This window comes from Ceratotherium simum, chromosome 16, assembly GCF_057802395.1.
Source record: "Ceratotherium simum simum isolate JZ-2026a chromosome 16, ASM5780239v1, whole genome shotgun sequence".
Classification (NCBI taxonomy): Eukaryota; Metazoa; Chordata; class Mammalia; order Perissodactyla; family Rhinocerotidae; genus Ceratotherium; species Ceratotherium simum.
This window is the reverse complement of record NC_141915.1, coordinates 28,034,545-28,061,523: the sequence shown is the minus strand read 5'-3', so window position 1 is coordinate 28,061,523 and position 26,979 is coordinate 28,034,545. Positions and strand designations below refer to the sequence as shown.

General features: G+C 40.7%; 1 protein-coding gene across 4 annotated transcripts; it reads right to left on the bottom strand.

The window, feature by feature from the left end:
* Nucleotides 1–832: 832 nt before the first annotated feature.
* TUBD1 (tubulin delta 1) lies at nt 833–26,974 on the bottom strand. 4 transcript variants are annotated; one of them, XM_087440879.1, is made up of 9 exons: nt 26,892–26,974; nt 25,541–25,756; nt 23,558–23,705; nt 22,521–22,737; nt 21,318–21,549; nt 13,980–14,144; nt 5,212–5,352; nt 3,341–3,524; nt 833–1,254 (listed from the first exon to the last, which is right to left on the bottom strand). In XM_087440879.1, exons 2-9 carry the CDS (start codon nt 25,710–25,712, stop codon nt 1,152–1,154), a joined length of 1,362 nt encoding a protein of 453 aa, XP_087297005.1. In that variant the 5' UTR covers nt 25,713–25,756; nt 26,892–26,974; the 3' UTR covers nt 833–1,151. The 4 variants fall into 4 exon arrangements, with proteins under 4 accessions (XP_087297005.1, XP_004434854.1, XP_087297006.1 ...); XM_004434797.3 differs by lacking the exon at nt 26,892–26,974 and adding an exon at nt 26,582–26,842; XM_087440880.1 differs by lacking the exons at nt 3,341–3,524; nt 26,892–26,974 and adding an exon at nt 26,582–26,843.
* Nucleotides 26,975–26,979: the final 5 nt, after the last annotated feature.

Here is a 26,979-nt window from a genome sequence, read left to right as displayed (position 1 = left end):
GTATGCGTCAGTGTCATCAAGCACAGTATTTCCCTTGGTGAGAATTTTCTCAACTTAGCGAAACTTTGGTGAAAGCTCTTACCCCTTTTACTGCAAAACATATAACCATTTTCCACACTAGCTAAATACCTGTAAGTAATTTTAAAGCACTAGCTGAATAAAATCAGTTTCTGCTCTGGGATTCTAAGATCTAAGGGAAAAACTGACCCAATTTTCTTTCTTTTTTTTTTTTTTTTGTGAGGAAGGTCAGCCCTGAGCTAACATCCATGCTGATCCTCCTCTTGCTGAGGAAGACCGGCTCTGAGCTAACATCTATTGTAGTTAGTTGTATGTCATAGTTGCACATCCTTCTAGTTGCTGTATGTGGGACGCGGCCTCAGCATGGCCGGAGAAGCGGTGCGTCGGTGTGTTCCCGGGATCCGAACCCGGGCCGCCAGTAGCGGAGCGCGCACACTCAACCGCTAAGCCACAGGGCCGGCCCCTGACCCAATTTTCTGATGCCCCACAAAATTTAAGAAAAACAAACAAACTAAACATTTACTTACTTACTTTTGTATTTAAACATGATATACATTTATCAACAAAATCCTGACATTTATTTTTAAATAGCTGCTTAAAGTGGAAAATCTTACCCTATTATAGAATAAAATATTTGAAGCAGATGTTCACACTGTAGCATTTGACAACAGCTCCCTCTTGTGGTTCAAAGCATTCACTTCAAAGATTAATATATTTAAATACAGTACTGAACTTTCTGAGCTTAAAATTGTGCTGTGAAAGCTAAGCTCATATTTAGTGATCCTTTTTGGAATAAAGAGGGAAGATATAGGAACAAGGGGACAAAACAGAATATTCCCTTTATTGGATAGTTTCAGAGTTCTAATATCTCAGCAAACTGTTTCCCAAGTTCTTTACAGAAGCATCAATTTTTTTTCTTACAAATGAAAATACCAGGTAGATGTTTTCATTGAAAACATGCTATTCTCCATTTAAAAGGTTTTCCTCCTTTTCTGTGGCTATAGTATGCAGAAGGAATCAGCATTCGACTTTGTTACCTTAACAGACAGAACTTTGAAAACCTTACAGAGAAAGTAGTATTGAAAATATTTTAGTCCAAAAATGACTTGTTACTTTTTCCCCTTTGTTTAAGATCAGAGGTTGCAATAACTGGCAACAACCTGTTCTAACAATGTGAAACTGTCCAAAAAGTCCTCTTCTTCAATTCCAAATTTTGTGTACTGATGAACGTAGGCTCTGGTGAAAGAAAATGTAAAATAAAAAATCTCAGGCAGATGAAGAACTCTCAAAATCAAACAATAAATAGACTTTTCCTAGCTCGTGAACATTTGACAATGGCAGAATCTCTTAAAAGTCTTATATTTGCTTCAGTATTTACTCCAAAGAGTAGCAAATTTTCAAAGTTTATGCAAGCTCCCTGTCTTTGTAGCGTCCAAGAGAGTGACAATAAGAAGCACACAGGAGGGGCCAGCCCAGTGGCGCAAGCGGTTAAGTGCACGCGCTCCACTGTGGCAGCCCGGGGTTCGCCGGTTCGGATCCCGGGCACGCACTGATGCACTGCTTGGTAAGCCATGCTGTGGCGGTGTCCCATATAAAGTGGAGGAAGATGGGCATGGTTGTTAGCCCAGGGCCAGTCTTCCTCAGCAAAAAAAGAGGAGGATTGGCAGATGTTAGCACAGGGCTGATCTTCCTCACAAAAAAAAAAAAAAGAAGCACACAGGAAAAAGAAGCACGTTCAGATTTGGTTGTCCACCCAGCACCTATTCCACACCCTAGAGGAGATAACCGGGTTCAATGCAAACTCTAAAAAGTGCCTGGGAAGTTTTATCTAAGGCTTCAAACCGTAGAAACACACTGCTCCAGTTCTAGCAATGAAGCGAAGCCTCCCAAGTTTTTTTCAGACATTTAATGTGTAGTTATGCCAGGTGGTCCTCTTCATGCTCCCTACCCCCAGAGTGTTCTGAGGTGGGAAAAGTCATGTTAAAAAGAATATCAAGGGCAGACATGAATTAAATTGATGTAATAATGGCTGCTACCATTTAATGAGAGTGGGAAGAGAACAATACCAGAAAAGCACAGAGAGTTCCCAGCCCTGGGGAGTGAGGGTTTATGGAACGCCCAGGAGGAGAGGGTGCCTTGGGAACCCTAGCTAATCAAAGTAGAGGCGTTGTCCAATCATTTGAGGAATTTTCCTTTGACATTAAGTAATTGTGGCAGAGGTCAAGAAACCTGATAACACATTTCTTAGTATCAAGTAGACAGTTCTTAGTATCGAGTGGAGTTGAACTCGCAGTATTTCTCACTGAGCAAGATCAGGATCTCTTCCATTCTTCCAAGGATCTTATTTTGGAAAACTATCTTACTGTCCCTGCCTTATAATGAAATTTCTACTTTAATTTCATTTCATTTAGAAACTATTCATTTAGTTAACAATAATAATGATATCGAACAATTATTGAGCATTTACTAGTCAGGCACTGTACTAGGTACTTTTTACATGATTATCTCATTTAATCCTCACCCCATACCCTCTCAGTTTGGATCCATTGTACAGATGGGGAAATGAAGCCTGAAGTAACATGCCCAAAGTCTCATGCCTAAGTGGTAAGTGGTAGCCGTGCTTACTCCATGCTATGGACTGAATGTTTGTGTTCCTCCAAAATTCATATGTTACAGTCCTAACCCCCAAGGTGATGGTATTAGGTGAGGCCTTTGGGAGGTGATAAGTTTATGAGGGTGGAGCCCTCATGAATGGGATTAGTGCCCTTATAAAAGAGGCCCATGAAAGCTCCTTTTTTCTTTCTGCCATTTGAGGACACAGTGAAAAGACATCACCTATGAACCAGGAAGTAGGTCTTCACCAGACATCAAAGCTGCCAGCACCTTAATCTTAGACTTCTCAGCCTCCAGAACTGTGAGAAATAAATTTGTTTTTTATAAGCTACCCAGTCTATGCTATTTTTGTTAGAGCAGCCCAAACAGACTAAGACACTCTAGGTCCTGCCCGGTATTTTTCGTTTGTGTGAGGAAGATTAGCCCTGAGCTAACATCTGTTGCCAATCTTCCTCTTTTTGGTGAGGAAGATTGGCCCTGGGCTAACATCTGTGCCCATCTTCCTCTATTTTATATGTGGGACGCCGCCACAGCATGGCTTGATAAGCCGTGCATAGGTCTGTGCCCAGGAACCCGTGAACCCTGGGCCACCAAAGCGGAGTATGCAAACTTAACCACTACCCCACATGGCTTGGCCCCTGCCTGGTGTTTTAACATTATATTATCTGCCTAAGATGAGAAAGGTTTGTAGATTTATTTTTTTACTTACTTTGAAGCAAACATATTCCATGCTTTGCCCACAATCTTATCAAGTGGTTTTACTAAGAACTGGCTATTGGTGACCAATGCTGCAGACTTCTCATATTTGTTAAAGGATCGCTGGGTTTTCCACACATTGAAAGCATTAACAGGCTCTAACCAGGAAGTATAGAGAGCTGGATCTTTAAATCCTCCTAGAGTAACACAACAAAAGCCATTGTTTACATCATAAATCATTACTTTTGGAAACAAATTAATAAATGGATATTTTCTTATCCATTTCACCAGAAATCTCCTTTTGTTTTGCCTTTTAAAACTAACTTTATATTGCTTTTGGATAAATGAACCATATTCATCATAAAAAAAGTAATAATTCACACCATTCAGAAAAGTATTAAGGGGCCGGCCCCATGGCTTAGCGGTTAAGTGTGTGTGCTCTGCTACTGGCGGCCCGGGTTCGGATCCCGGGCGCGCACCGACGCACCGCTTCTCCGGCCCTGCTGAGGCCGCGACCCACATACAGCAACTAGAAGGATGTGCAACTATGACGTACAACTATCTACTGGGGCTTTGGGGAAAAAAAAAAAAGGAGGAGGATTGGCAATAGATGTTAGCTCAGAGCCAGTTTTCCTCAGCAAAAAGAGGAGGATTAGCATGGATGTTAGCTCAGGGCTGATCTTCCTCACAAAAACAAAAACAAAAACAAAAAGAAAAGTATTAAGAAGAAAATTTAAAAGTCAACTGAACAGCTGACATACCACCACCCAGAGATAATGACTATGAACATTTTGCAGACTCTCTTGTATATATAATTTTATATTTTTTGCTCATTCCTATGTGATTCCTATGCTCTTCTGTAATCAGCATTTTTCATTCACCAATATGTTGTGAACCTCTTTTCCATGTCAATAAATATTACTCATATTTAAAGGCTCTTTATATGAATATACCATAATTTATTGGACACATTTCCTACTGTCGGGCATTTAGGTTGTTTCCATATTTTTGTTAGTGTGAAAGATATTGCAATGAGTATCTCTGCAAGAACACCTCTATGTACCTGTGTCATTTGCTATGTGTAAATTTTTGGAAGTTCGCTTACTTTATATACCTTTTATTAATTCTCTTATTTTAAAATCTAAAATGAAGAATATGAAGAAAGTATACCATCTGATTGACTTGAAATGATCTCTTTTTAATTATTACTAGCTTTTTATTAAGGGGTATTACAGGTTTTCTTTATATCACAGCTAGATGCAGCCAATTTGATACTGCTGAAAGCATCAAATAAGGATAATATAAACCTAGACACCTGCCATAGAAACACAAAGCTAATAAGAGTACTTCTCTTTAAACTTCCTGAAAATTTTGTAACAAAATGCTGTCACAGAGACCCCTAGTTCCACAACATGCGTTCTCCCCTTCTTCTTTAGTAATAGAATCCCCAAATTTTCACTGTGCTCATCACCACCCTTGCAACTAGGTGTGGCATAGGACGCAGTCCCCATCAGAGATGTAAAAACAAGTGTGGTATGTGATCCTAGGAGGAGGCGGCTTGCCCTTCTTTGCTCATTCCTATGTGATCTGATGGCTGAAGCTCAAACAGATGTTTTGGACTAGAAGGAGGAAGCCACAAGGTGAGGACCACAGAGCAACCAGATTCAGGAAGAAAGAATTAAACTTTTATCTTGTTTAAACCACTTCTATTTTGGTGTCCAGTCACATATTAACTGATACAATGGTTACATTTTGCTACTAAAACACATAGTTGTTATTTTCCTTTCTCTAAGAATAAATTCAAGGACTTTTTTTTTTTTTACCATGTGTACCACGTACATGTGCAAAATATTCATCTTAATTTTCACATTAACTTCTGCTTACCCAGATCTGCACTGTGCACATCTTTCCCACGAAGGATGAGCAAGTTAGCAATGGAAGTGTTAAAATGAAGCTCCTTGTTGAGAGACATTTTACCAAGAGTAGGAAGTCGTGATACAGGAGGCCGTACCTGCCAGTCAATACCTGCCAAAAGGAAAAAAAGCAAGAGATTTTATAAATGGCTTTGAACAAGAAGGGAAAAATATATTATAGTATGTGTAATTTACATAAATTTTTATTTGATATGTAGAAGTTGTTTTTTTCTGCTAAAAGTTTAAAAATTCTTATCTGGTTGACCTAAAGTGATTCCAACTACTCAATCCTAAAAAGGGCATGAAATATTCTTCATTGAATATTGAAGAATGGTGGTAGGTGCATATGATGGAATCCTACTCAGCAATAAAAAGAAACTAACTACTGATACACGTAACAACATGGATAAATTTCAAAAGCATTATGCTAAGTGAAACAAGCTTGACTCAAAAGATTACATACTGTATGATTTTCATTTATAGGACATTCTGGAAAAGGCAAAACCATAGGAATGAAAGTGAGATCAGGAGTTGCTAGGGGCCAGGGGTGGAGGGAAGAGACTGCCTACAAAGGGGTATGAGGAAACTTTTTGCGATGATGGAAATATGCTATCTCAATTGTGGTGGTAGTTACACACTGTATAAGTTTGTCAAAATTCACAGAACTATACACCTAAAAAGCCTAAACTTTACTGTATATACCTTTATGAATAAACAAACAAAATATACACAAAAATGTTAAGGGATGTAGAAATACAAAAAAAATCGGATTGAAAATTGACTAGCATATCGAAATTATACACAGGATAGAGATAAAATTCAGTGCTGGTAAAAGATTGATTTTCAACAAAAATAGAAATACAACAAATCAAAAATTTTGGCACACTAAACTCAATAATAATAAGACAAACATGCCAGTTTAAAAATTGGGAAGATGTTTGAATAGAAATTTCACCAAAGAAGATAAACAAATGGCTAATAAGCACCTGAAAAGATGCTCAATATCACTGTTATTAGGAAAATGCAAATTGAAACCACAGGGAGACACTACTTCGCACCTATTAGAATGGCTATAGTCAAAAAGACTAACAATATCAGATGTTGGCAAAGATGTGGAAAAACTAAAATCCTCTTTAACCGCTTGTGAGAATGTAAAATGGTGCAGCCACTTTGGAAAAGAGTTTAGCAGTTTTTTAAAAGGTTAAACATAGACTTACCCTTTGACCCAGCAATGCTATTCCTAGGTATACACTCAAAAGATTGAAAACATGTCCACACAAAGACTTGCACAAATGTTCATAGCAGCATTATTCATAATAGCCAAAAGTGAAAACAATCTAAATGTCCACCAACTGTTGGATATATAACCAATATGTGGCATATCCATTCAGTGGAATACTATTCAGCAACACAAAGGATTGAACTACTGACATATACTACATATGGATGAACCTCAAAAAGATTATGTTAAGTGAAAGAAATAAGACACAAAAGACTAGGGCCGGCCCGTGGCTTAGCGGTTAAGTGCGCGTGCTCCGCTGCTGGCGGCCCGGGTTCGGATCCCAGGTGCGCACAGACGCACCGCTTCTCCGGCCATGCTGAGGCCGCGTCCCACATACAGCAACTAGAAGGATGTGCAGCTATGACATACAACTATCTACTGGGGCTTTGGGGATAAAAAGGAGGAGGATTGGCAGTGGATGTTAGCTCAGAGCCGGTCTTCCTCAGCAAAAAGAGGAGGATTAGCATGGATGTTAGCTCAGGGCTGATCTTCCACAGGAAAAAAAAAAATTATTAAAAAAAAAGACACAAAAGACTATATGTTGTATAATTCCATTTATATGAAATGTCCAAAATAGGCAAATCTACAGAGACAGAAAGTACATCAGTGGTTGTTTGGGGCTAGAAATAAAAATGGGGATTGAGGGCCGGCCCCGTGGCTTAGTGGTTAAGTGTGCATGCTCTGCTACTGGTGGCCCGGGTTCGGATCCCGGGCGCGCACCGACGCACCGCTTCTCTGGCCATGCTGAGGCTGCATCCCACATACAGCAACTAGAAGATGTGCAATATGACATACAACTATTTACTGGAGCTTTGGGGACAAAAAAAGGAGGAGGACTGGCAATAGATGTTAGCTCAGAGCCGGTCTTCCTCAGCAAAAAGAGGAGGATTAGGATGGATGTTAGCTCAGGGCTGATCTTCCTCACCAAAAAAAAAAAAAAAAAAAAAATGGGGATTGATTTACTGCAAATGGACACAAGTGAACTTTCTGGAGTAATGGAAATGTTCTAAAACTGGCTTGTGATCACGGTTGCACAACTCTGTAAATTTACTAAAAATTCATTGAATTGTACTCTTATACTAGGTGAAGTATATGGTATGCAAATTATACCTGAGTAAAACTATTAAAAACTTATGCTATCAAAGCTGAACTTGTTAGATAATTTATCACTCTGTTCAAAAATGTTTGAAAACGAAAAAGCTAAGCAAATAAAATTTAATATGGGAAAGGAAGCAAGTAACAAAAAGGCATTATCAAAAATAAAAATAGGGGCCGGCATGGTGGCATAGTGGCTAAGTTCGTGCATTCCGCTTTGGCGGCCCAGGGGTCATGGGTTCAGATCCCGGGTGTGGACCCACACACCACTCATCAAGGCATGCTGTGGCAGGCGTCCCACATACAAAATGGAGGAAGATTGGCACAGATGCTAGCTTAGGGCCAATCTTCCTCAGCAAAAAGAGAAAGATTGGCAACAGATGTTAGCTCAGGGCCAATCTTCCTCACCAAAAAATAAATAAATAATTTATTTATTTATTTAAATACTAAACATAAAACTATAAAAAATACTGGGAAATAATAGAGAATATTTTTATATCTTTGGGATAGGCAAGACTCAGAATCTATAAAGGAAGATTTACAGGTTTGCTCACATAAAAATGTAAAACTTCCATATGGTGAAAAATGACATACAAAAGACAAAAATGATGGACAAAAATATGTGCAATCTTTTTAACAAAAAAGGGGTATAGATCCATAATAATATATTTCCTTCCGTCTAGGACACCACTGATTATAACAAAAAAATTGTTGTCAAATTATTCACTTAGACTATTAAATTGTATACGTATTGAAAGTTCTTTTAAATTAGACTTATATTTTTAAAAATCACATATCATTCTTGAGCAGACATAAAAAAATATATAACAAAATAAATTGGTTAAGGTTTTCCAAAAGTGTTTTCACATTCAGTGACTTTCTCATTTTTTGTACTCAGCATTAATGATGCCCATATTTTTTCACACAATATTGTCCTCTGTGCCTCCAGAACATCAGTGATGCAGCATTCCTTAACGGAATCTGCGAAAACACTAAGTTGTTGGCTTTTAAACTGGCTTTACAATCATGTAGAGCACATCTACCTTTGACTCCTGCTTAAGGAATGTTGCTAAACTTGTCTGTTTACCATGATGGCTGCCTCTTCCCTACTCTAGCAGAAAACTAAAGGTTTATTTTCTGGAGAGAATATGATTGAGGGTCTCTGGTCTGGAGAATACCAGGCAAAGTTAAGGGCAGGGTACATACTGAAACCAGAGATCAAGTGAAAACCAGGAAAGCCATGGCCTCTCCCTCAACTTCCCCCAGATCACTGGGCTTTGTCTAAATCCTTTAAGCAGAATACCCAACACAGGAGACAGGCAAAGAGAATATCCAGGATGACAAATGCACACTGGGTGGAGAGGGCAAAAAGTCTAGATTGAAGCAGGTCAGAGGGCTCTAGGAGAGATTTCTTAAAGAAGATAAAACTGATAGAATACTTGAATATATCAGAAAACATTTAGACAAGTAGAGAAACATTTGGGTTGAAAAATTGACAGGTGCATAGAAAAAGTAAGCAAACAAGAAAGCAAGGCAATTATTAACTCCAAAGAAAATAAAAAATTATACAGGAAAGGAAAAGTAATCACAGGATACTACGTGGCTCAGCTGTGAACAGCATGTACTTGGTCATGATGAAGTAAAGCTGAATACTGCTTTAACCCAATGATGACGCTACTACATTGGAAGGAGGAGGAGACAGAAGGGTGTTTGCTGGGCCGAGGGGCCAGTGTGGGCAAAAAGCCGAATCCTAACCCTCCACTTGGGAAGTAAATAGGTAATACCTAAATAACTGAAAAATCAATAAATGGCAGTGAATAAATAAAAACAGTAAAAAGAACCAGCAAAAGAGTTTTGAAAAATGGTTGCCTCTGGGAAGGAGAAAATAGAAGAAGGTTATGGACCGAGAGTTTTAACAACCAGCTTTGTAGAATTACCTGACTCTTTAGTCTCTGTGCATATAATAAATTACGGCAGATATATAGTAGAAAACTATGTAGCTATTAAAAAGAATAAGGCATGTCTAATGTATTGAATTGGAAAGAAAGCTGTAAAATATGTTACCTTGAAAAAAAATTGTAGAACAAAAAAATACATGTAATGTGATGCCAGTTTTTTTTTAAGAAGTCTGTTTATATATACCCTCAGAACTCTGACTCTCTAGTTCTCACATGCATAAATTAATCCAAACAAGCAAAAATAAATCAATAAAATAAAATGTTAAAATAAAATGTCTTAAATAAAACTTAAAAATAAATAAACAAGTAAAATTATAATTTAGCTTGGTTCAGAAGGCCAAGCCAAAAGCCATGGAAAATTATTCCCAGGCCTTACATTTTAATCAAGAAACTGCCAGCATGTACCTTGCTGAATCGTTATGGACCAATGACCCCCGTGTGCCTTCCATTTGCCCCTTTTTTATTTTTTTAAAAATTTTTTATTTATTTATTTTTTCCCCCCAAAGCCCCAGTAGATAGTTGTATGTCATAGTTGCACAGCCTTCTAGTTGCTGTATGTGGGACGTGGCCTCAGCATGGCCGGAGAAGCGGTGCGTCGGTGCGCGCCCGGGATCCGAACCCGGGCCGCCAGCAGCGGAGCGCGTGCACTTAACCGCTAAGCCATGGGGCCGGCCCTCCATTTGCCCTTTTGAAAGCGGTATCTACCAGTTATCCTATGCTTGTTCCACCATGGTCTGCTGGGAGGAGGGGAACTATACTCAAAGAGCTATACTCAAGAAATCTCACCTGAGAAGTATAAATCCACACCTGCTTTTAGATGACAAGATTCTGGACTTTAGGCTGATGTGTTAATGGGAAAAAACTTTTGGGGACCTTGGGAGGGGTTAAGTACATTCTGCATATAGGAGGACATGATTCATTATGGGACAGAGGGCAGAGAGTGGTAGCCAGCCTCCAAGATGAACCCCAATGGTTCCGGGTATTCAGGCCCTTGTGTGGTCCCCTCTCACATGGGATAGGCTGACCTTAAGAACCAAAAGGATGTTGCAGAAATGACGGTGTGTGACTTCCAAAGCTGGGTCATAAAAGACATTGTAACTTCTCCCTGGCTCCCTCTTGGATCACTCACGCCGCCTGTTGCTCGGACACGTGGAAATAGATACATCGCTGATGGCGATATTAATGGGGTCAATCTTCACACAGAGCAGTCTGAGCATATGAAGAGTTTTAAAACTATATCCTTCAACCTGGTTAGTGATATAAATATATTTATTCATATGTATCGTTCATATATTAATATATATATGAAAATATTTATATGCTCAAAGCTCTATCTACAACTGTGAAAAATGTTGCCACTCTAATGTCCTGCATGGGAAAATGACTAAGCCAACTGCAGTTTATTGATCTAAGAGAGCTCAGAGCAGCATGTCTCACACTACCCTGAAGAACATTGTGTTCCTTGAGATATTAACAGGTATTGCTAGAAAAACAGGTACTATGGCAAAAAAATTGGGAAAGCATTACTTTAAGATGTGAACTTTCTACTTATTTCCAAACCTCAAGCACTATAATCTAAAATCCATAAGGTATACAAGTAAATGTAGAGGAAATCCACTTTCACAGTATTGAAAGTTATTGTAATTTGTGGTAAAATATATACTACTAAAATAATACATAGTAGTGATTTCCAGTTAAACATGACAGACTGAACATACCAGTTTACTACCACTCTTTCCCCAAATCTCATTAACAAGACAGTACAGGGATTTTTTTTAAAGGCATAAACAAGAAAAAAGGGAATGGGAAACAAAATAATGGCAACAAAATTTTGGAAGTATGAAAGCAACAAAAAAAAAAAACAATAGTGGTTACTGACTTAGTAACCAGGGAAAGCTGAAGCTTCTGCCCACAGTGGAGGTCCTGGAAGCAGACCAGGCACTTTTAAAAGAGGAAGAAACAGGGCCGGCCCCGTGGCTCAGGGGTTAAGTGTGCGTGCTCCGCTGCTGGCGGCCCAGGTTGGGATCCCGGGCGCGCACCGACGCACCGCTTCTCTGGCCATGCTGAGGCCGCGTGCCACATACAGCAACTAGAAGGATGTGTAACTATGACATATAACTATCTACTGGGGCTTTGGGGGAAAAAAAAAAAAAGGGAGGAGGATTGGCAATAGATGTTAGCTCAGAGCCGGTCTTCCTCAACAAAAAGAGGAGGATTAGCACGGATGTTAGCTCAGGGCTGATCTTCCTCACCAAAAAAAAAAAAAAAAAAAAGAGGAAGAAACAGGAGAATTAATTAAAAATTAAAAATCTGTATGAGAAGCAGTGAGAGTCCCAGAGCCGTCCCCACCCCCTGCAGCAGGGGGAGTGCGCCCTCCATCATAGAAGGTTTCCGCTCAGAAAAGGCCAAACCAGTGAGGCTCTGGCCTCAGCCACATGACATGCTGGGCCACTGTTTCAGGCTCTGAAGATACAGCAGTAAACAAAACAGACAAAAATCTCTGCCCTCATAAATCTTATATTCTACCAAGAAAAATGAAAGGTCCAAACTAAGGAAGTCCAGAATTCTAGTGACAAAGAGAAAATCCTAAAAGATGCAAGAGAGAACAAAATGGAAGTAGAAATCAGATTGACGTGGGACTTTTCTTTTTCTTTTTTTTTTTTTTTAAGATTTTATTTATTTTATTTTTCCCCCCAAAGCCCCAGTGGATAGTTGTGTGTCGTAGCTGCACATCCTTCTAGTTGCTGTATGTGGGACTCGGCCTCAGGATGAACGGAGAAGTGGTGCCTCGATGCGCACCCGGGATCCGAACCCGGGCCACCAGCATCGCAGCGCGCGCACTTAACCACCAAGCCACAGGGCCGGCCATACGTGGGACTTTTCAACAGCAACACTGGAAGCAATGCCTGCGAAATACTTCGAAATACCCAAATACTTCGGGTAAAAAGGATTCCCAACCTGAAATCCTACACTTGGCCGAACTATCAATTAAATGTAAGGGCAGAATAATGACATTTGCAGCCTTAAAATTTTTACCTTCCCTGTAGTCTTTCTTAGGAAGCTCCTGGAGGGTATGGTCTATTCATATGAGGGAATAAAGGAAAAAAGTGGAAGATGTGAAATCTAGGAAACAGAGGATAGAATACAGAATGAGGCAGAGATGCCAGTGCTGGCTGCTTATCAAGCCTGGGGAGCAACCAGTGCAGACTGGAGAGGAGAATGAAGGGCTGCTAAAGGGACATCTCCAAGCAGATAATGAAAGTAATAGATTACCAACGGGTTTGAACATGCTGAGAAAGGGCTCATTTTTATGGAAGTTTAGGGATAGATTAGTGATAGGTACATAGAATATCGACCAAATAAATATAATTATTAACTCTAGGAGGAAGAAATAAACTGTACATGAAATAAAATGTAACCTGTGTATATAGTATACCACTCAACTGTGAATAATATTTATATAGCAAAAGTATTATAAACACGGAAAACTGATCTAACCCAAAAGTATGTAATAACTATACTGGGAGAAAGAAGGGAGATGACGTGTGTACTTGTGTGCATGCGTGTGTGCATATGTGTGTGTGTGTGTGTGTGTGTGTAGAGGGGGTGTAAGATTTAATCCTCAAGTTTCACATTAGGAAGGCTATTGATAATATCTACACCTGGAAAATAAAACAACAGTATAAGCAAGATATTTAGAAATATGGAGGCAAATTCCAGAAGAAACAGCTAAAAACACTGAATGTAGTTTCAGCTGGGCAGTGGGGAAGTATAGGACAGGGGACTGATCTTTTCCTCACTATAAATTCATACTGGAAATTACTTGAGTTCTAAAAAAAGCTGAGATATAATTTACATACAATGCAATATACAGATTTAAGTATACAGTTCAATGAGTTTTGACTACGTACTTGATTTTTTAAAAACTATGGTCATATAACATAACAAAATGTTCAACAACAAAAAAAAATAAAAATAAATGTCACAATCATCTGAAATTTTTTGGGGAAATGAAACTGTGTGATTAAGAAGCCCTCCTGGAGGGGCCGGCCCCGTGGCTTAGCGGTTGAGTGCGCGCGCGCTTTGCTGCAGGCGGCCCGGGTTCGGATCCCGGGCGTGCACCGACGCACCGCTTCTCCGGCCATGCTGAGGCCGCGTCCCACATACAGCAACTAGAAGGCTGTGCAACTATGACATACAACTATCTACTGGGGCTTTGGGGGAAAAAAAAATAAAATAAAATTAAGAAGCCCTCCTGGGATGTCCTGGTGAGTTTCTGCAGGAGCCTCCCTGGCCAGAAGAAGGGACCATTATTTCAAGTGACCCAAGCCAGTTTATATTGACAACTCCAGTACAGGCATTTTTCCCACCTTGTGGGCTGCATATTTTTAAAATACCCTTTACCTTCTTCCATTTTCGCATTAGAAATGAGCATCTGTCTCAAATGCTTGAGGAGGCCAGCCCAAGTAAATGTGCTGTATGCCAGTGAGTTCTCAGACATTTGAGGAATGTTACGAACACCCAGCATCTTGAATTCAGGATGGGGAACTAAATTCTCCATTAAATCTCCTGTAAAGAAAAAAAAAAAATCGCGACTAAATTTTAAAATTTCACATTGTTCCCATTGGCCTCCACACAGCCATGATTTGACGGTTTTGGGGGCCAAATGTGTTTTCTCTTCCAAGGCCAGAATTGCTTAAACTTTAAAATGTAAATAGGGCCGGCCCTGTGGCTTGGTGGTTAAGTGCGCGCGCTGCAATGCTGGTGGCCCGGGTTCGGATCCCGGGTGCGCATCGAGGCACCACTTCTCCGTCCATCCTGAGGCCGAGTCCCACATACAGCAACTAGAAGGATGTGCAGCTATGACATACAACTATCTACTGGGGCTTTGGGGGGAAAAATTAAATAAATAAAATCTTTAAAAAAAAAAAAAAATGTAAATAAAATTTCAGAGTCAATGTCCATTACAGACCACATATTTGCTTCATTTTGGCACCTGTTTTAGCATAAGTGATAAAACACGCTTTGCCAAAAAGGAAACAAGAGTACAGAAGCTAAGTAACTGGAAATGTGAACGAAATACTTAGCTAAGCCCCAGGAAAACAAAGTAAGCATGCAATCTAATACGCTTTTATTGTCATTCTGTGTTAATATTCCTTTAGAAATTTTCCTAGTAGAGCCAGCCCCGTGGCCTAGTGGTTAAGTTCGGTGCGCTCCGCTTCGGCAGCCCAGGTTCAGTTCCCAGGCACAGACCTACACCACTTGTTGGTGGCCATGCTGTGGTGGCAACCCACACACAAGATAGACGAAGAATGGCACAGATATTAGCTCAGGGCAAATCTTGCTCATCAAAAAAAAAAAAAAGAAATTTTCCTAGATCTATTTTCCTAGATTTATTTAATCTGGCTAAATGATAATTAGAAACTGTTAGCATCAAATTCTACTAGGAAAGAAGACAGGATTAGTAATTCCTGAAGACAGGAATATGCCTTGTATTTATACTGAAACAGAATTAAGGAGAAAAGGCTAATTTGCTTTGCATTCAGGGCTGTTTTATATATTTATAGAAAATACTTAGAGGAGAGAGAAAAATATATTACTATAACATGAAATGTAAATTTTATGATAACATTGAATGCAAATTCATATCCTATCTTCTAATGAAAAGAACAAATTTTGACACAAACATCTACAAAATGCTGCACAAACGATCTTATGGTTAGTGAAGTTTCCTCTAAACTAAGAATTCTTTTCTGTAAAATATCTAGAGCTGAATTCTATTGCATAGCATGAATAAACACACAGCAAATAACTCCTGCGCACTAACACATGAATTATCAATTGTCACAATCTGCTTTCCCCTCCAGCTTTCTTGTTCAGCTACTCTCATCTTAACCATTCTTGGACCTGGTTGAGACCCTGTTATGGACTGAAGGTCTGTGTCCCCACAAAATTCTTATATTGAAATCCTAACCCCCAAGGTGATGGTATCAGGAGGTGAGGCCTTTGGGAGGTGATTAGGTCATGAGTGTGGAGCCTGCATGAGCCTGTGCCCTTGTAAAAGAGACCCCACAGAGCTCTCTAACCCTTTCTGCCATGTGAGGCCGCAGTGAGAAGATGGCCATCTATGAACCAGGAAGTGGTCTATCACCAGACAATGAATCTACTGGTGCCCTTATCTTGGACTTTCCAGTCTCCACAACTGTGAGAAATAAATTTATGTTGTTTATAAGCCACCCAGTCTATGGTTTATAGCAGCCTGAACAGACTAAGATAGACTCTAATCCATGGACCTCCTGCCCTCTCAATCCATCAGTCTTCCCCGTTCTTCACTTCCCTCCTTATCCAGCTTCTTACCCCTCTGTCTCTTAACAAACCTTTCTGGTGAAAATCCAATCTTGGATCAGCCCCACTCATTACATTCTCTGTGCCTGGCAGAACATAGCTATAGAAAGTCACCCCACATGGCAGACTGGGACCCCTAGGAATTCACAGTCCCCAAACACTGATGCCCATTGATGCTGATGCTTTGTTGAGAGGGGACGTCTCCTCTAACACCTGAGTGGAGTCACATGGATATCTGAGGTCACTTAACGCAGCGACTCTGGGGCACACAACAGGAATATGTGAGGAATAGTGTGGAGGCCAACGTGTCTGGAAGAGAGTGAGTGAAGGAGAGAGTAGTAGGATATAAGATCAGGAAAGTAATGGGAGGCCAGATAGAGCAAAGCCTTATATGTGACTGCAAGGACTTTGGCTTTAACTCTGCGAGAGATGGGAAACCTCTGGAAGATTTTGAGTAGAAGAGTAACAGGATCTGAGTTAACCTTTTAAATACCGTAAGGCCAGAGTTCAGTCTGGCTGCTGCACTTAAGAAAAGGCTGTGGGTTGGCGAAGGTGGAAGTGGGAAGACCAGGTAAGCTGTTCTCCAGCTAACTGCCCATGTGACATCTCCATGAAGATATGGCAAAGGCACCTAGAGCATGAATTACACTCTACACCTCCCTCTCTCTCATTTTTCAGATCTAACCCAGGGCTTAGTCCTGTCCATTTTATGCCACCCCTCAATCTCTCTCAAATCCATCCTCTGTACTCTATCTCCATTTGTTTAGTTTCATTTAGCAAGGACCTGCTATATGACAGGCACAGCTCTGAGGATGGGGACACAATGGTGAACGAGACAGACAAGGCCTTGCCTTCATGAAGCTTCTACTTTAGTGGTTAAAAACAAAGAATAAAAAAGGTAATAAATGAACAAATCAATGTCAGAGAGTGATAAATGCTGGGAAAGAAAGAAACAGGATGATATTATAGGCACTTATTTCTCAAACAGGATAATCATGAAAGGCCATTTTAAGGAGATAACAGTGAGCTGAGACTTGAAAGATCAAAAGGCAAATGGTCAGGAGAACATTCCTGGTAGAGGGAGCAGGAAAGTAATGAGGACAGTAAGACTAGACCCCCTTTGAGGATGTTTGTTCTAAAGAATAACAGAGAAATGGGACTAGAGGTGATGTCAAGGGAGGGTGAGAATGAGCTGGGCTATACAGAAAAAATGAGGAGGCCCTGAGGCTGCAGCTCGTGAACAATGGGAGAATGGCAAGAGAGAAAGGAAACTGTAAGACGGAAGAGAGATCACATACAACTGAGGCAATTGTAGGCTTTATTGTAAGAAATCTGGACCTAAGTTTTCAAAATTGAGCAATTGAGGGATTGAGGAAGAAACAGGCTTCTGAGGAAAAGCCAAGAGATCTCTCCTAGACACATTATGTTCGGGATGTCCATGAAATGTGTACATACAGATGTCAGCAAGGCTGGTGGATATAGAAATCTGGAGCTTGGGGAATTGGTCAGAGTTGGAGAGAAATGGGCAGGCTGGAGAATACAAATGGTGTTTAAAGCCATGGAACTGGCCCAGTCACCTGGGGAGAGGGTCCAAGACCAGCATTTAGAGCTCGGAAAAAGGAGGAAGAACCAAAAAAGGAGAAAAAGAGGGAGTAAAAGAGGTAGTCATTGAGATAAGAGGAAAATCAAGAGAGGGACTGTCACGAAAGACAAAGAGGAGGCTTGGAAGACAAGGGGTCAGCCATGCCAAATTCTACCGAGAGGCTGATGGAAATGAAGACAGCAAAGTGCCCACTGAATTTGGCAATGTAGACATACTTGTGACTTATAAAAAGCAATTCAGAAAAACAACGGGGAAGAAACTAAATCAGAGTGGGTTGAAGAGTGAATAGATGGTGAGGAAATGAGAACAAGAACAGACACCCCTTTGAGGATGTTTGTTCTAAAGAATAACAGAGAAATGGGACAATCACTAGAGGTGACATCAAGGGAGGGTTTTTTCAGCGTGAGAGATGCCAGAGAGTAGTTGTACTGGGAGAAACCCAGGAAAAAGGCATAGGTAAATGACATGGAAGGATAAGAGATGAGTGAGGAATCAAGCCCCTGAGAAGGGAGAGGGAATGGGACCCAGAACCCAAGTGAGAGGTTGGCTTTTGATAGGAGCAGGACACTTCTCCCACTGTGACACAAGGTGAAGTGCAAATGCGGGCTCAGTGCAGTCAAGTTTGTAGACATGGTGGCTGGAGTCAAGGGAGCTCCCATCAACTAACTGCCTTTATGTTCTCAGAGCAGTTCCGTGAGTTCAAGCCATCACAATCTCTCCAGGGAATGAGTGGAACAGACTGCAAACTCAACCTGCAATCAGCCCTCCACAGGCAGTCCAGTGGATCTTTTCAAAACTAAAAGTGATTATGTCACCAACCTGCTTCAGTGGCTTTCCCCTGTTCTAAGGTTAACGAAGAAAGCCTTTAAATGTCTTATAGGACCTGCAAGGTCTGCCCCTGTTCACCATTCACCCTCAAAGTCCAATCATTCCCTATACCATTCTCTGTGTTCTAGAGACATCGGATTTCTCTCTCTTGATGTGCCATGCTTCCTTCTGCCACAGGGACTTTGAACACGCTATTCCCTCTGCACACGCTATTCCATTCTCCCTCCCTTTGCTTAGTCAACTCCAAGTCCTCATCAGCTCTTGGCTCAAGTGTTATTTCCTCAGGGCAGCCTTCTCTGCTCCTTCAGCCTAAGTCTGGTTTCATCATGACACATTTTCTTGGAACTGTACTCCTTTCCTTCAGAGCATTTAACTCAGTTTTTAATTATACATTCTTGATGTAATTATTTGTTTAATGTCTCTCTTTCACAGTGAACATTGTGAATGTCTGTGTTGGCTCCCCACCGAATCCCCAACATTTAGCATAGTGCCTGGCACATAACAGGAAGTCAATAAATATTGGTTGAATGAGCAGATATGCAATATGGTAAGTACTGTGGAATGCACAGAATTAACAAGACACATGTCTCCAAGAAAGCTACAAATTAGTGGGGACTACAAAACATGGACATGACAGAATCCCTCTCTAAGGAGGCACATGGTGCTAGTTACAGTGGTTACATCTGGGAAGTGGTGGAAGGAAGACTCAATTTTGATTGCATACTTTTGTACTCCTTGAATAAATGTGTGTGTATTACTTTTAAAGATAAGTAAACACACTCAAAGAAATAATAAAGGCAAAGAACATTAAGTTACCTAAAAGAGATAATGCCACAAGAGTTCAGAGAAAAGAGGTTACTTCTAGGTAAAGGCCTCAGTAGGAAAGCTTTATGGAAAAAATTATCACTTGACTTGAACTTTGCAAGATGAGTAAGGTTTCAATAGAGGTGAAGAAGGGAGGGAGGAAGTGATTTCTAACGAGAGGGAACTCTAAGCAAAGAGACCAGGGCAGGAAAACAGTGGAGACAGGATGAAAAGGAGGTGGGGATCCATGCAGAGGAGGCAGTAGGTGATGAAGCTAGAAAGTTTGGGTTCAGGACATAGTGTGGAGGCCAGGCTAAGGAATTCTGACAAATCTGGCAGGTAACGCATGAGCCACAGAATAATCGTTTAAGACTACAAAGGGGGCCGGCCCCGTGGCTGAGCGGTTAAGTTCGCACGCTCCGCTACTGGCGGCCCGGGTTCGGATCCCGGGCGCACACTGACGCACCGCTTCTCCAGCCATGCTGAGGCCATGTCCCACATACAGCAACTAGAAGGATGTGCAACTACGACATACAACTATCTACTGGCACTTTGGGGGAAAAAATTAAAAAAGGAGGAGGATTGGCCATAGATGTTAGCTCAGAGCCCGTCTTCCTCAGCAAAAAGAGGAGGATTGGCATGGATGTTAGCTCAGGGTTGATCTTCCTCACAAAAAAAAAAAGACCACAAAGGTTAGATCTGTGCATTGGGGAGGCACATTTGGGATCAGTGTGCAAGACAGACTATAGGGGGAAGAGGTAGGCAACAGGAAGGAAAGCAGGATTAGGACCACTTAAGACAGGTATGTCCATGTAGATGTAAGCTTCTGTTTTTTGTTTTTTTTTTAACAATTTTATTTATTTATTTTTTCCCCCAAAGCCCCAGTAGATAGTTGTACGTCATAGTTGCACATCCTTCTAGTTGCTGCATGTGGGACGCGGCCTCAGCATGGCCAGAGAAGCGGTGTGTCGGTGCACACCCAGGATCCGAACCCGGGCCGCCAGCAGCGGAGCGTGCGCACTTAACCACTAAGCCACGGGGCTGGCCCCTGTAAGCTTCTGTTTTTATGCCAAAAAAAGTGTGTGGGGGGGGAGAATACAAACTGGTTTGCTTTGTATTCAGAGAGAGTACGCAACATTAATTGAAAGATATTGACACTTTGAATCAGTATCACAGAGACAGGGAAGTAGGGAAAGAATGCAGGCAGACAGATGGCAGAGATGGCACCAACAGGTGTAAGCATACTGATGAGATATGAGGACAGTGGGAGAAATCCAGGTGATAGGATTGAGGAAGATGGGGAAGGGGAGAGAAGGCAGGAAAAAAATGGTGAATCCATTCAGAACATGATAAATTTGAAGAAGCAGAAGGCAACTAAGAAAACTGCAATAGGCAATTTTTTGGGAAAGAGATTAGGACTAGAGGATATGATTACAGAGTCATTTGCGTCTAGATGATTTGAATTGATAAGGCACCACTTGAAGAATAAACTGAAAAAAGAACAGTGGGTTTCTTTAAGGGGTGATGAAAAAAATGATGGTTGTAAAACTTTGTGAATATGCTGAAAAACACTGAATTGTATACTTTAAATGGGTGAATTGTATGGTATGTGAATTATATCTGAAAGTTGTTGTAAAAAAAAAAACGATGAGAAAGGATCCTGAAGAATGGAGTCAGTGGGTATTCATTACTCTTTTTTTTTTGTTTGTTTGTGTTTTGTTCTGTTATTTTGTGAGGAAGATCAGCCCTGAGCTAACATCTGCTAATCCTCCTCTTTTTGCTGAGGGAGATTGGCCCTGGGCTAACATCTGTGCCCATCTTCCTCCACTTTATATGGGACACCGCCACAGCATGGCTTGACAAGTGGTGCGTCGGTGCACGCCCGAGATTCGAACCCCGGCCGCCGCAGCGGAGCACGTGCACTTAACCGCTATGCCACCAAGCCGGCCCCGGTATCCATTACTCTTTTAAGAAATTTAGTAACTTCTCAAAACTTTTCCATAAGACAGTTTGGAGAGCTAAGCAGCTCTTTAGGAAGGTTTTTGAGATGAGGGAGACCTGAGTGTACCTTCAGGCAGAGGGCAGGAGCAAATGAAGAACAACTTTGAGGCTTTCAGAACACAAGACTTTCCTACAAATAACATATATAGCGTGACAAATACCTAATGGATTTCTTCTGTAGTGAAATGAGCCTTCTGCAGAATAAGTGGGCTGGAACACACTTCCCAGCTGATGTGCAAGGACTTGATTTATATCGCTGAAGGAGATCTGCTTGATATTCATCAGTTTTGCACAGATCTTATGAACAGCATCATTCTCATGAACAAGGAGGGCGTCTGAAGATCGGTACAAGTGAGAAAGAGTCAAAATGGAGTTGTAGTTCTGAACAATAATCTGGAGAGAAAAAGGTCAGAGAGAAGAAAGACAGAAGAGAATAGCGGTTAGGAGGGTAGATTCTAAAGGCGTCCTGCCTGGGTTCAAATCCTGACTCTGTCACTTTCTAGCTATATGATCTTGGACAAGTTATTTAATCTCTCTACGCCTCAGTTTCCTCATTTGTAAAATGGGGATAATTATTACTCCAGCCTCCTAGAGCTGTAAGGATTAATGATAGAATCCAAGTAAAGCACTTAGAACAGTGCCCTACATATAGTGAGGGCTTAATAAACAGTGACTATTACTATCACGCTTTCTTCCTACATCTTTGCCTATGGTACTTATCTCACCTCCGTTTTATCATTTCCCCTACTAGGCTGATCAACAGGAAAATGGCCTGTATAGAAATTTCCTCTCAAGGGAAAGAAATGAAAATTCTTTGAAGGTTGGCAACGGACACCATGAACCCCAACATGAGGTAAAGGTCCTTGCTTGCATATTGTAGCCAGAGGGACTAACCCAGGAATGGGTTCTTTTTTTTTTTTTAATCTTTTTTTTGTGAGGCAGATTGGCCCTGAGCTAACATCTGTGCCAATCTTCCTCTACTTTGCATGTGGGACGCAGCCACGGCATGGCTTGATGTGTGGTATGTAGGTCTGCGACTGAGATCTGAACCCGTGAACCCCGGGCGGCAGAAGCAGAGCGCACGAACCTAACCACTATGCCACTGGGCCAGCCCCTAGGAATGGGTTCTTAAGAGAAGATATACAATCGTCTTCTTTGGAATTTTTAAAAACAAGGACACCCCATTTATTTGGAAAAGTTTAAGCAAAGTTAAATGAATTGTTCATGAAAGTACCATATTGTATAATCACTCCTGATGCAGTACCTTAACATTTCCAAAGAAAGGGTGAGATCAATCTTTTACCTACATTTATTTCACCTGCAAAGAATACAAAATATAAAATTTTCGATTAATATGTTCATACCTCGCCAGTTCCATAAGGCCATATAATCTGATTCATTTTCAAAGAGTGTGAGTACTGGTCTTGTAAATTCTGTGTAACGAAGGCTCCTAGCCCTGATCCTGTGCCCCCAGCCATACTCATTATGATAAAAAAACCACTCAGAGAGTCACATTTCTCGACTTCCTTCTGGATTAGGTTCATTATAGATTCTTCATGCCTGGGTCCATGAACAGAGTAACTGTGCAGTGCAAAAGAAACAAATACAAATACCTTTCAATTTAACCAGAGAGATGCAATGCAGAGAGAAAGATATAGGATAAATAAGGCTTTTTAAACCTATAGAAGTGAACTAACACTCATGAAAGGTACAGGTACCCTGATAGACAAAAATTAAAATACACAAGTTAAATATATTTAATAGGTGAACAGGACCGCCAGGAGAGTGAATTTACTGGGTACAGAAAATTCTCTTTTATAAACCATTCCTATAAAATGGAGACTTAGCTGGAGACTTCAACTACCAGATAGTTTTGGAAGTTTATGGTACAATATAATATTCAATATTCATAATACTCCTAAAGCAGTGGTTCTCAAACTTTGCTGCACATTACAATCATCTAGGGAAACTTTGAAAAATCTCAACATCTAGGTTTCATCCAAAACCAATTAAGCCAGAATTTCTGGAAGTAAGCCAGAAATTGGAATTGGAATTTTCCAAAGAACTCTAGGAAATACTACCACCTTGTTGTATTCCCTATTAGCTGGAATACCTGCCAGATAAAGATATTGTATTGATAACAAATTAGTTGGCAGAATGACAGTGAAGAAGTGGAAAACACTGCTGCAAGAGATGCAAGTTTCATCATTAAGTGGACCTGAGCACAGACATACGTGACACTGAATAAGAGTTTCTTCTGGGTGAAATCATACTTTAAATTTTAAAACAGAAATTTCATGATTATGTGCTCGGTGTATCAACTGTGCCACTGTAACTACACTATGTATTAATCAACTATGTAACTGTATCTAAACAGAAAATCATGAGGAATTATTCTTACCCATATGCCCAGTTGTTTCCTGAACCTTGTTTTTGACAGAAGCATGAATGCTGGCCATATTTCCATCGGCCAGACTGGGCAGCCTTTGATAGTGTTTGATTGATAACTTTAGGTTCCATGTCAACGAGTACAGCCCGGGCAATTGGAACTAGAGAGGGAAAAGAATCAAAAGAAAAATATTTCATATGTCTTCTTTGGGTTAACTCAGAGCATAAACTTCTAGGTCCAAAAAAAAAAATAAAAAAACAACCCAAAGGTTGAGGATAGAAAGATCTGTCATACTGCTTTACTGCTTAGAAATCAAGGTGGGCAGCAGCAGGTACATGCAGATGGTTCATAATGCCTAGCATTCTGCTAAGCAGGATGAATCAATGTGGGCTAAAATGATCACTGGGTCAGGTCTACAAACATCTATTAAGTGCCTACAATATGCCAAGTACTGTGCTGGGAATACAGAGATGAAGACAACATCAATTGAGTCCTAGAAGGACTAGAGGGAGAGATAAAACACATCAACACTCAATCAGAGTATGATGTGATATGACCCATGACAAATCCATACTAACGGAGTAGCATATTCAGAGGTACAAAATACCAGGGACATAACAAGCAACTCAGGATTGTTGAAGCTAAAGATGGGGGTGGAAGAAGTGATGGATAGGGATGGAAAGCGGGCAGGGCTCAGATCTTGGAAGTCCTTGGATGCAATGCTAAAAAGCTTAAAATTTGTCTTTTAGGCAATGCAAAACCAGTGAAAATGTTCAAGCAGGGAGGGAACAGGTAGATGTCTTTTTTAATACACCAGTGTAGAGGACAGATGTGATAAATACAACAGTCTAGGCAGGGAAACTCAGAAGGAGTATTGTGAAACAGTCCAGGTGAGAGAGGACAAAAGCCAGAACTAAGGCAATGACAGTGAAGATGGAAAGCGGAGAACAGTTTCAAGACATATGCAGGAGGTAAATTAAGCAGATCTTGATGTTTGATGGTTTTGGGCAATAAGAGCCTAAGTTTTTTTTGTTTTTTTTTTTTTTTAAGATTTTATTTATTCAGTTTTTTCCCCCCAAAGCCCCAGTAGATAGTTGTATGCCATAGGTTCACATCCTTCTAGTTGCTGTACGTGGGACTCGGCCTCACGTTGGACGGAGAAGTGGTGCCTCGGGGCGCTCCCGGGATCCGAACCCGGGCTGCCAGCATCAGAGCGCGCACACTTAACCGCCAAGCCACGGAGCCGGCCCTAAGAGCCTAAGTTTTAAAGGAAAGATAATGAATGCCCTTGGGTATGGTGAGGTTGAGTTTCAGGTGTACATGGTAGATACAGGTGGAGATGTCTAGTAATCAGTGTGCAGTCTGGAAGAGAGGCTAGGCTAGAGATTTGATAGTCACTGGTGTAAAAATGAAGCAAATTATGAGAGAGACTAAAATCACCCAGAGAGAATTACACAAATGAAGACAGAGGAGAGCTTGAGATGCAACCACTGGAGAACAAAAGTTCAGAGATTAAGGAGGAGGAGTTTCAAGGAGGGAGTTTTATAGTTAATGTCATCAAATCCAGTAAAGAAGTTAAGTGAATTAAGAAAAGAAAAACAGTCACTGGATCTGATAATTAGGAGATCACTGGAAACTTTCTTAGAGCAGCTTCAGTGGTGTTGTAGGGAGGAAGCAGGTTTATAGTTGGTTAAAGAGGGTTCTCCTTTGAGAATCTTGGATGAGAAGGCAAAGAGATAAGAAGGGAAAAAAAGCTATACTCAAGAGGTAAGTTTTATTTGTTTGTTTGGTTGGTTTTAGACTGGTGAGCTCTGAGCATGCTCACGTGCTGAGGGGAACATGCCACTGGAGAGGCAAAAGTTCTTAACATAGAAACAAAGGGCAGAGAGCATTCCCTAGTAAGATGGGAAGGGGTGAGGTTCAGACACTGGAGGGTTTGGCCTTGAAGAGGTTGGTTATGTCAGAGTAAAGCAGGGGACTGTGGACCAAACACACCTCCATTTTCCTCCTCACTGAAGAATCTTTCTTTGCAAGATGCTTGATACGCTTCATTCTCTCTTTTAGAGCAGAGTCCCTGGGGACAGTGTGAGTCTCTAAATAAAGCATCAAACACTTCAAAACCAATCTGATTGCCACACTGACCAAGTTGCACTGTTACTATTGACATGCTGAGACACAAATGAGGCCTGTTTCCTCAAAAAAGTGAGCAACCTGTAATAGAAAAATATAGGTTCTGAGAACTACTACATTACTAAAAAATAATGAACAAATAAAATGCCATATGTGTTAATATACATCAATACAAAAACAATTTTAAAATGCCACACATGTATATGGTGTCATAGATGAAATAGCTATGCTGTCTAAGGAGACAAGCATTCAAGGAATTTGTTCTGTTTCTCTATATGGTTTCGGGATTTGGGATTTACTGTACCCAAACCCATTGATACACAGCTCAATAGTTTCCAAAATCTGATCTGTAATTGCTCTTTTCCTAAGCATGCAGTTAAAACAAAACAAAATAAAATGAATGCTGGTTGAAGGAATTCATAGTATACACTTCACACCACAGGGACACATAGAAGGCAGAAGTTAGCTCAACAATCCCACATTTAATTAACATTAATTTTCTCTCCTCTAAATAATGACTCTCTCTCTCCATCAACCACCTTTCTGGTCTGGTAACTATAGTAACACTTATAACAAAGACTGTGTTTAGCTCAGGTAGGACAGGAAGATGAAACTTGGAAAAAGAAAACCAGATGAAACATTAGAGCAAGTCTTCACTATTTTTAACAATGAAAAGAGACAATTTTTGATAAAGACCTCACACCAGGTCTATGCAGCACTGGAAAGGAGCAGTGGCTTGTGAGCCAATTTTCAAGCAACCCTGCAAAATAGGTATCACTATTCTCATTTTACAGAAAAGGAAACTGAGGCTCTGAAAAATTATGTGGCTTTTGTAAGGCCACTGAAATAATAAATAGCAAAGCCAAGACTCTCCCTCTCCCCACTAGCCCCATTAACCCCACTCACTGACAGCCCCAGGACCAGCGGTTTCCGTCCTGTTCAAATGTCGGAGGGCCAACCCTCTCACTATGCGCATGCTCATTTTCAAAACTCAAAAAGCTACGGAGAACGAATGCGCATGTTCCACAAACGAAGAGTTTTGTTGTGTATTTTTTTTCCTATTCAGAAAGGTTAATTACGCATGTTCAAATTCAATTTATCAACTTCAGACATGGTACGCATGCTCACTGTCTATCAAAGATTTAGCAGAAAATGCGCATGATCTAGCTTCCAAGAGAGGCTTCGGCTGGGGTTCTGCGCATGTTTCCGCCAGTACCTGGCTCCTGGCGATAATTCTACGCATGTTCATTGCCCACAGTTCGGCTTCACAGAACCCTGTACGCATGCTCTAGCGCTGAACTTGA